This window comes from Portunus trituberculatus, chromosome 25, assembly GCF_017591435.1.
Source record: "Portunus trituberculatus isolate SZX2019 chromosome 25, ASM1759143v1, whole genome shotgun sequence".
Lineage (NCBI taxonomy): Eukaryota > Metazoa > Arthropoda > Malacostraca > Decapoda > Portunidae > Portunus > Portunus trituberculatus.
In genome coordinates this window covers 12,610,315-12,621,455 of record NC_059279.1, presented here as the reverse complement: position 1 = coordinate 12,621,455, position 11,141 = coordinate 12,610,315, and the positions used below count along the sequence as shown (strand labels likewise).

The following is an 11,141-nucleotide window of genomic DNA, read 5'->3' as shown; positions in this document are numbered from 1 at the left end:
ACGCGCCGCTGTAAAACTTGAGAAAGTCAGTGTATTTCTGTGATCCTGAACCAGTCACTCGGCGACTCCTGCACTGCCTGGCTGAGTTCAGAATGCCTTGTCCCGGTCTATGATTTCCACCCTTAGAGCCATTGGAGCCACTGCGACACTCCTGAACGAGGGAAAATAATTCTTGATATAAAAAAGAAGAATTGCGTCATAGAGGCAAATGCTGGAGTTACAATGTGCGTGTGCGTGCCTGTGTGTGTGTGTGTGTGTGTGTGTGTGTGTGTGTGTGTGTGTGTGGTGCCATTGGACACACACACACACATACTCACTAATGACCTTATGTTCCCGCAGCTTATAACTAAGGAAAAGATAACGATAAGGAAAGCAACCGTCGCACTGGGATGGCAGGACTCGTGTGGGGCGAACTTGGAGCCACTTAGAGCATCACAATTTGTGAGAAGTCTTTGCCGTGCCTTTGCGTGTGGCCGGCAGGAGGCGTGAGGGGAGGCGGGGCTGGTCAGAGATGACACACGGCCACAAAGGGACATTCATAAGAGGTAGAAGTAGGCAACGAGGAAGCATAGGAAGTCATAGGTTGCAGCTGATGTGTAGTGGGTAGTAGTGGTGTACAAAGAGTGGTGTAGCCGCTAACGGTAGCGTGTGTGTATTGGTAGAAGTGGTGGTGGTAGTGGTGGTTGTGGTAGGCGGCGGACAGTGTGTGATATGGCAATCTTCTGTGGAGGTGAGAGGGCGTAGACATTTTTCCCGGTTTGAAATCCAAAGAATCAGACTTGCCGTACAAAATGCAGATGTTGAGGCCGAGCGTGACCTTTTCAATATGTGGCAACGGTTCCAAGCGAAGCGTTGTTGTATATCGCGTAAGTAGCCAGCCAGCCAATTAATGCAATATTTAGAACAAGATGCGATTGTCACTATAAATTTCTGTGAAGCGCAACGTGAGAAGGCAACACTAGCAATACACTTTTAGAATGGGGAACTTCTGAATTTGCAATAAGGTTAAAATACAATGTCTGGCTGCACCACCTCTCGCCGCCTCTCCAAAGGCCACACTGAAAGGCCAGTGAATTTTTTAGAACTTCTTTTTTTGTGTGTGGATTCTCCCCAACACACTCTTTTGGTCCTTGGTGTGTATAGCTTCCACTGTGCTTTCTGTTACAGAGGTTTTAATTTCTCTCTATTATTAACTCCTTTCCTATATCTTATTTCCTTTATTACATTTGCAAATTTATGCATGAGGATGTTAAGTGGAAATGCTGGATATGTTATGTAGAACTGCCACGTCTAGATCTGATGGCGTTTTCTAATTTCTCTAGTTTTCTTATGTTCATATATATATATATATATATATATATATATATATATATATATATATATATATATATATATATATATATATATATATATATATATATATATATATATATATATATATATATATATATATATATATATATATATATTCGTGTTTGTGTTTCTTACTCATTTAGCCTTATCTTTTATCGAGGATTCTCTCTCTCTCTCTCTCTCTCTCTCTCTCTCTCTCTCTCTCTCTCTCTCTCTCTCTCTCTCTCTCTCTCTCTCTCTCTCTCTCTCTCTCTCTCTCTCTCTCTCTCTCTCTCTCTCTCTCTCTTCTCCACTCTGTTCTTGTGATCGGCAAGCAAAAGATCTCCAGGCAGTGTGACGTTTATTAATGAGTGTCGGGTAAAAACTTTGGCAGCACCAGGTGAGTAAGTACTTCTTTACACGTGCCAAGGACGTAGAGAGGACAGTGATGTAGAGCAGTCGTTAGTATCAGGTATCAGTGTCTGCAATTTATTTCTTGAATGTTCTTTGTGTCTTGGCATAAGTATTGTACATTAATTAACGTGTGTGTGTGTGTGTGTGTGTGTGTGTGTGTGTGTGTGTGTGTGTATGCGGTTTATGGTGGTGATCAATCATCATATTTACTGTAATCTTTCTGAAGCAGGTAATTTAGTAAAGGATTGCAAGGAAAGAATTACAAGGAACAGTTAAGTTTTTAATAGTGTAAATTACACGATTTGGTTCATTCTTTACTTATGTACACACTCATTCCTTGCTTACATATACAAAAATATACAAAAATACAAATGTCCAGAGTAACACAAACGCACACGATCTCATCCCGTCCACGAGAGAGCGTCAGGAGGAGACAGGGAGAGGGGATCAGGGCTGGGGAGCTTAGGGAGCTGGTGTGTCATGGAATGTGGGTGGGGGATAGGGTGGCAGGTGAGGGAGTAGGGGTGAGGAGAGGGTGATGGGAGGAATGAGGAGCGTTGCATCAATCATACCCAGAGGAACCACCACCGCCACTCACATGGCGCCTCGAGTGACCATCATGGAATTACCCTTCAGGAGTGACCTTGAGGAAGCGCGCATTTGAAGCTCCGCCCTGAGGTTATTCATGCGTTGCTGGGGACTGACGCGTGCCTGCCGTCCTCACATGAAGATTTGAGTGGGGCAGTGACCGCTGATCTTAGCAAGGCCGATGGACTAGTAGTGTCGCGAGGCAACGCCATGTTTGTTTACTATTTAACATGTGTGGCGGGAAAGTGCAGAAGTGAGCGTGAGGCTGGCGGTGAGGGCGCCTCCAAGGCGCGAGGTGCAGGGCTGCTGACGCTGCCTGGCTGACGGGAAGAACGCAGCCATCTTGTGTGTGTGTGTGTGTGTGTGTGTGTGTGTGTGTGTGTGTGTGTGTGTGTGTGTGTGTGTGTGTGTGTGTGTGTGTGTGTGTGTGTGTGTGTGTGTGTGTGTGTGTGTGTGTGTGTGTGTGTGTGTGTGTGTGTGTGTGTGTGTGTGTGTGTGTGTGTGTGTGTGTGTGTGTAATTCACCTCGGTCGCCTGCTGGTCACCCAGCCAGTCTTCCCCATTACGAAGCGAGCTTAGAGCTCATAGACCAATCTTCGGGTAGGACTGAGACCACAACACACTCCACACACCGGGAAAGCGAGGGTACAACTTCTCGAGTTACATCCCGTATCTATTTACTGCTAGGTGAACAGGGGCCACACATTAAGAAGCTTGCCCATTTGCCTCGCCGCTTCCCGGGACTCGAACCCGTATCTCTCGATTGTGAGTCGAGCGTGCTAACCACTTCACTACATTCGGGAATGTGTGTGTGTGTGTGTGTGTGTGTGTGTGTGTGTGTGTGTGTGTGTGCACCTGCGTGGGTGTGTTTGTGTGTGTGTGTGTGTGTGTGTGTGTATATATATATATATATATATATATATATATATATATATATATATATATATATATATATATATATATATATATATATATATATATATGAATAAAATTTATGAATAAAGTTTAATATGATGAAAATATTCATGTTAGTGTTTAGAGAACTTTGAGAAAATATTGCAAGCAGTTTTCAGGATTGTTTATTGCAACATTTCCGGATGTTTCGGCTACAACAAGCAACAAGAAAACCAACGGACATTTGTACAGTATTTTTAACCATTATTTGCTTTTGAGAGATAAGAAACAAGACAAAAAATCTGTCACAGGTCTTAGCTATCAACAACGAGAGGAAAACTAATCATATTAGCACCAGCACTCTCCCTCCCCTCTCCCCCCCTCCCTCGCCCATCCCTCCCTCCCCGTTCCCCCTTTCCCGACCCTTCTTCCTGGCATTGATTTTTACTCTCTCTTCATACACAACTGATCCTGACATTCCTGGAATCGAAATATCAAGTGAACACCTAAGAGAAAAATAAAAACTATTCTACATTTTGACATAAAACATCAATCAACCCGCGTGCTCAGTGTTGGCGGCGTCCTGTGGTTGGGAGCGCGTCCAGCCCATGCTGGCCTACTAGTGCCACAAAGGTCTCAGGTGTGGAGTGTCACGCCCACCTGGGGATGCCGGGATGGCTGAAGGATTGCATGGACACCAAATAAATGGATTTTGCAATCAAGTAACAGCTTTGTGGAGTCTCGTGGAGTCATTTCGGGAACAGAATCCTTACAGGTGTCCCTCACTCTCACCGTCGAATATGAATGTCAACATGCGTGTCAATAGTCTTACTTCTCCACCAGTCACATATTTAGTATCCAGACAAAGGCTTCACTTGAATTATAACTTGCTGGCCCGAGACGTTACAGAACACTGCGTATCATTCAGAGTAGCGAGGCTGTCTCAGAACTTTACGTGGACTGTTTTGAAAATTATACTCTATTATTTACACACGCACGAGAGTCAGTCTGCTATTTACACCACCACTATTGCCTGAGGAGGTTAACTTCCCTCCAAGTGACAGTTTAAAAACAAAATGTTCTCTTTGTATCACGACGATGCAGGGGAGGCGGCGGCATAGTGGGAAGACTCCAACCTGGCGACGAGTAGCACCGCCGCTGCCGCCAGCCACGCCCACCAGCAAACCCGTACTCCTGTCCCACCCAAAGATGTCTGGCCGTTGCTGATTCTCTGAGGATTGGGCACGTTGTCGACGACTTCCGCCAGCACGAAGAGCGACAGGCTGACGTCGTGATGGATGCGTGACGCGCGTTTTCGAAACATTGCCGCCACTCTCTCTGCGGGCTCCTCGCAGTGGTCCCTTTCCTCCACTTGCGTGTAACTGCTGAAAGAAATATTGGCGGTGCCCGGAGTGACCGCCAGATGTCTTACTTGAAGAACCAAATTATCCTCTGTGTGTTGCACCAGTTCCAGCAGACACTCCTCCTAAGGGAATACAAAACATGTGGTTAGATCTTTCTGGACAATGCCTGTACGAGCATTTGGGTTACGCCTATTCAAGCATCATGGGAGAGTTGAGGAAAAGTGAATATAAGCGTCCGCTTTCTGCCGATTCTAAACGAACATGGTTCATGCGCAAAGGAAAAACTCAATTATATCACTTGTTAATCGCAAACGTACCAGATTGGCTGAAGATGTAACAATAAACTAAATAAATACATAGAAAGGCTCATAATTAGTTCGTTACAAAGCAGAAACCTCTCTTGATATCCATATCATCTTTGTGGTGCCAGAAACATTGGTGGCGTCCTGCATTCATTGAAAATTCCTTTTTCAGGGACGTGTCCATCGAATAGTTCACTGCCTCGATACTGTACTAAGGAAGATATTTTCTCCTGAGAAGCAATGATTCCTAAAATACAAGCATCAGTCCGATTCAGTGAAACACTATTATAAAACCACAAATTTAGCAAATTATCTGTAACTTATCAATTCGATGTTTTTAATGCTTTAAGTAATATCCATTTTGAATCTTCATTTTACGATAACTTACCATGTCCAAAAAATAACGTCCACCTCACTCGTGCAGATGAAGAGAGACGAAAGATTAAGCAAAGGATCACGGAAAGTAGACATCAAGGATGTGTCGGCACCTTTGTATTCAAGATTAATAAAAATTGATAAAATTTTTCGTTTCCTCTTACGTGTAGCCTCCTCGGGTGTTGTTTCTAGTAAAGAATACATGTTAGATTTATATGAAAACACATTAACCATGAACTAATTTCAGTATATGTTGATGTGATGCTTTACAAAGAATCAGTTGATGCTATGTGGCCAGACGAATTTAGTTTTATTTATTTTTTTTTGTGTGTGACAGTAATTGAAAGAAACGTATGAAAAGAAACATCCTGAATAGTACAATAAAGAAATTTGCCTTACACGATTTTAATAATTTTTTTTCGTATCTTTGGTAAAGCGAAAAACAAGAATTTGAATAGTGCAATACAAAAGAGGCAAAATTCTACACAAAGTCCTCGAAATGATAGCACGCTGGAATGCTAGCGTTCACTCTACTTCCTTTCTGGCGTCTCTTGATTCCCACCTGAACCAGTATCTTTCCCTTTACCACCACGATATTTTTAGCTGGACACGCAGCTCAGACAGTACTCGTCACTCCCTGCGCGTGGTTCACGGCACCTACTGACCGACCCACATGCGAGGGAACAGGAAGCTTTTGTTGCTCTACACGAAGAGCAATCACGATCAAAGCAAACTACACTACTGACACGTCCACAAGAGCTTACCAACAGTACCGTCACTCCGTCACGAAATATATGTGACAGTAGAACTTCCATGACTGGCTTCAAGAGTACAGGAGTCATTGGCTATTAAGGAGAATAAATAAAGAAAGAACTTGAAGCTACGGTGGACAAAGCATGACATAGAATGAAGGGTTTATTTGAGAGTCAACGTACGCCTTCCATTTTTTATGACAGATAAATAATAAAAGAGCGTAGCTTATGTATATACGTTTTGACGATTACAGAGTTGGTGCAGGGAGAGAGAGAGAGAGAGAGAGAGAGAGAGAGAGAGAGAGAGAGAGAGAGAGAGTCTATAATAATCGAAAATTAATCTGGACGAAAGAGAAAGACTGACAAACAGACAGAGACAAAAAGAAAAAAAAATGACCAGAAAGCCTAGGACACAATCAAATAAACATAGTGAGACAGAGACACAAATACAGGCATACACACTCATAATTACATCTGAAACCTTTATATCAGAAAAAAAGAAAGGAAAGAGATCTAACCAGCCTTACCTTTACCTTTGCATTGATTAGTCCAACTGAAGAGTACGGAAAAAGTAGAACCAGAAGAAAAAACGAAGATAAAGGACGGGAGGGGAAGGAGGAAGACGAACTGTGTCATTATCGACTTCCAGAGATCAAAGTCCCGGTATATTAATGAGTCTTACTTAAGGACAGGGAGAGAAGCTTTATTTTTGGTGTTCACTGCGCCATGAGAGGAGAAAAAAGAAGCATTCATCGCCCGTCTTCACTTCGTCCTTATTGTCAGAAACTTTCTTAATAAGTTTTCTTTCTATTTCAAAACGTGAGATGACAATGAGTGACAAGGTACAAGAGAGAGAGAGAGAGAGAGAGAGAGAGAGAGAGAGAGAGAGAGAGAGAGAGAGAGAGAGAGAGAGAGAGAGAGAGAGACGTTTGTGCCAAATTAGAGGTAATGAGTCACCTTCAACTATAAATCATAATAATCTCGACTAATAAGAAGGTTCGTGATGGACCACCCGTGGGTGCAGATGTTAGAGGAGGAGGAGGAAGAGGAAGAGGAGGAGGAGGAGGAGGAGGAGGAGGAGGAGGAGGAGGAGGAGGAGGAGGAGGAGGAGGAGGAGGAGGAGACCGACAACGACAACAAGGACGACAATCTGTGTGACCTAATCTAATAACCTCAACATAACCTCCTCCTGAACTAATTAACCTCATTTTCTCTTGTAACTTCCTTCATCGAGTATAAATCCAATCTACGCTAACCTAACCTTTCCTAACCCAACCTAACCTCTCCTAATCTAACCTAATCTAACTTAACTGTTCACAGCCGCTCACAACATTCACCTCGTAAGCTGGTAATCAAACATTTATTCCTCCTCATTTATCTACGTCGGTCTCTTTTTACAACTCTCTTTTTACTTTTGTCGTTCCATCGCACATGTTCCTCATTGCTGCTAGTCACCCACATCCACTCGCAACATAAATTCCTCCGCTTATCTACTTCGGTCGATTTTTACAACTTTCTTTGTACTCTTATTGTTTCATCGTACGTTTTCCACATTGTTGTTAGTCACCCACATCCATTCGCAACGCCTTTTACCTTTTCACAAACTCGTAATTTATCTACCGGGTCTTCTTTCTGTATCAACCAATAAATTTTTTTTTTCCCAATTAATGTATATAACTATCCTCTAAAGACCTACTTCATCTTCCTTTACATAGATTTATTTCACATTACCTTACGACATATTACCACACCTTACCTTACGACAACTTACCTGTACCTAACCTCACGAAAACCCTACCTTTCGAAAGCTTACCGTACCTTAACTTACAACAACTTACCGTAGTACCTTGCCTTACATTGCCTTATCATATGTTAACTAGATATATCTCAACGAATTTAACCATACCTTACCTTTTCTTATTTTACCATGCCTTACCTGGTATTACGTACTTAATCTTATCTGACTTATTTTTTATCTAAGCTACAATACCTTAACCTAACCCAACATTACTTTAATTCATGTTCCCTAATGTAGTCTATAAAGCGGATTTAACCAACTCAGCAATCCACAATCCCTTCATGACCTCACAAAACCGTCACACGTGCCCGCCTCTTTACTAACCCTCAAGTTCTTATTTCCTTTTAACCCTTTTTTTCACACCCTCCTTCATTGCCATCAATCCTACACATCCCCACCCATCCGCACCCATCCACACTCATCCACACCCATTCACTCTTATTCATCACGAACCCCATGCCGTGTAAACCCATCAAACGCTATTTTCACACTCCCTTTAAACCTTCACACAGCTTTACTATCTTCGTCTTCCAGGTAAGGTCATTAAGAAGCGCCGCAGAAACTACCTAGGTGGCTCTAAGTGAAGTCTTGCTAGGCTCATGTGGTCCATTGATGAAGGTGTAAAATTAATTCTCCTTCCGCAAAGATTTTTTTTTTTTATCTTTTCCCGATTTTCGTATTTCAAGAAGTAACATGAGCCTTTATTTTTTTTCTTTTTTATTTCTAGTTTGTCTCGTTTCTTATCCTATTTCTGTATTAATTGATTTCTCAGGTGTTGTTTTATGTTTCTTTTTACCATCAAGGTTTTAGTTTCTGGTAGTTGGTAATGGTTACTTATTAAAACAGTGATGACGGTAATTTGATATACTGGTAAAACTGTGTGTGTGTGTGTGTGTGTGTGTGTGTGTGTGTGTGTGTGTGTGTGTGTGTGTGTGTGTGTGTGTATGTGCGCTCTTTCATGTAAATTATCCACAGCTTGCTGCTAAAAAAAATGTTTCATGGATTCAAAAGAAAAAGAAAAACTAATGAAATGCCATAAGAGTGTTAGAGCGAGCGTTTTACAGTCAGAATGAACAAGGAGGAGGAGGAGGAGGAGGAAGACAAGGAGGAGGAGGAGGAGGAAGAGGAAGAAGAGGAGGAGTACGAGGAGAAAGAAGAGCTGTCAGTGAGGAAAGGCAAGGAAGGAATGGCAAGATGGATTGACTGTGAAGAAGGAAGATGAAGTAAAAGAAAACGATGAAGAAAGAGGAGAGAGAGAGAAAAAAAGACGAAGGAGAAGCTGGGAGAGGAGAAAGAGGAGGAGAAAGAGTATTTCAGTACAGTGGAGGGAAAAGTGTGGAGGAGAGGATAAAGCAAATGCGAGAAAATAAAACAGACAGTGGAGTGATGTCAGGGATGGAAACATGGAATAAATCGTAGGAAATGGAAAGACGAGGGTAAGGTAAAAGTGAGTGGAGGGAGAGGTGGAGGAGAAGGTAAGAGGGAGAGGCAGAGGGGAGGAAGAGGAGAGAGAGAGAGAGAGAGAGAGAGAGGGGAATTGAAATCGATGCGTGAGAATACTGTGCCGTCCTCAGCACCTCATATAATGATCCACCTAATGATCTCTCACACGCCCCTCCCTCACTCCACCCTCCCTCCACCTCACTCCACTTCGCCCTAACTACACGTCCTGCCCTGCCTAACTACACCTTATTCTCTCCTCCACTTCCAGCACCTTCCAATACCTCACCTACACACTCGTTCCATTTATAGAACGAAGTAGTAAAAATAACATTGTGTGAAGGAGTAGTTATTCTCTTCGTGCTAGAGTGTCGCGTTAGGCTAAAAATAGTTCATGTTACTGAGAGAGAGAGAGAGAGAGAGAGAGAGAGAGAGAGAGAGAGAGAGAGAGAGAGAGAGAGAGTGAGTCACTGGAAATACGTCGCCTCTCATCATAATCATATTCCCTTTTCATGTTTTTTTTTTTTCTTCTCTTTCTTCCTTCTAGTCTTCCTCTTTCATAGCCCCTTCTCTAAAAGTCTTTGCACTCTCTCTCTCTCTCTCTCTCTCTCTCTCTCTCTCTCTCTCTCTCTCTCTCTCTCTCTCTCTCTCTCTCTCTCTCTCTCTCTCTCTCTCTCTCTCTCTCTCTTTAGGTGTTCTTACTCCCTATTCCCCTCCACCCATCCACACTTCTTTCTCCCTCCTTTCTTGTCCTTAATCTTCCCTCCCTTCCATATTCCCCCTTTTCTTCGGTTTGCTATTCAAATACTACCTTCTTTCAATCTTTCCTTCTTCATTTCATCTTTCCCTCTTCCTTCCTCCCTCCTTCCTTCTCTGTCTCTCCGTCTTCCTGTGCCTCTCATTTTCCCCTCATTAAGGCTTCGGGAATCTCTTTGTGTCACCCCCTTTTCCCCTTCCTCGTTTCCCTCTCTTCCTCCCCTTCCTTTAACTCTTCCTTTAACTCTCTCTCTCCCATATTATAGCTCTGGGATTTCCGCTACTTTCAAATTCTCTCTATTCTGGGATTCCCTCTGTCGCATCGTTTTTCCTCTTTTTTTTCCCCTTTCTCCCTTTTCATCCTTCTACCTATGCATTCATTTTTTTTTTACCTGAGGACTACTCTCTCTCTCTCTCTCTCTCTCTCTCTCTCTCTCTCTCTCTGCACTTTCGTTGATCCTCTGTTTCGTGTCCTTCCTTCTCTATATTCATTTTTTTTAATTCTCTTTCTTCATCTCATCTTCATATTTCTTGTTTTTGTTTTTTTTCAGTATTTTAATTCTTTCTTTCTTCTTCCTCTATTATTACTTCACTTCTTCAGTTGCTTTTCGTTTCCCTCTTTTCTTCCCTTCTCTTCCCTTCCTCTTACTCACTCATTCTTCCTTCCTTTCATTTAATTCTAATGTTTCCTCAATTTCTACTCACGGTTTTTTTCTTTTCTCTCTCTCCCACTCCCTTTCTCCTTTATTGTCCTTATTCGTGTTTCTTCCTTCCTTTCCCCTTTGTAATTTGTCCTTCCATCCTCCTTTTTTTCCTTAGTTCTAATCTTTCCTTCTCTCCCCTCATCTCCTCCCTCCCTTACTTCCCTTCTCATTTCCCTTTATTATCCATTCCTCGTCTCTTTACTCTTTCGTTTCTCCTTCATCCTTCGTCCTTCTTTTCTTAACTGCCATTTTTTTTTTTTTTTGCTATTCTACGTCATCCTCTTCCTACATTTCTCTTTTCTTCATAATTCCTGTTTTATCTCTTTATTTCCTGCAATTTCAGTGTTTCCTTTTCTCTCTTCATCCTCGTTCCATTTCCTTCCATCATTTATCCAGTCTGCTTTCCTACAACACTTTTTCTAG

The 11,141-nt window shown here is 42.4% G+C and overlaps 1 protein-coding gene across 2 annotated transcripts in view; it reads right to left on the bottom strand.

Annotated features, from left to right (window-relative positions):
- Positions 1 to 3,342: 3,342 nt before the first annotated feature.
- Positions 3,343 to 11,141, bottom strand: part of LOC123508862 — a 203,938-nt gene continuing 196,139 nt past the window's right edge. For both annotated transcript variants that reach the window (XM_045262847.1, XM_045262848.1), the window contains exon 16: positions 3,343 to 4,713. In XM_045262847.1, the coding sequence (XP_045118782.1) occupies positions 4,318 to 4,713 (396 nt within the window). In that variant the 3' untranslated portion in view covers positions 3,343 to 4,317. The remainder of the gene's footprint in view (positions 4,714 to 11,141) is intronic.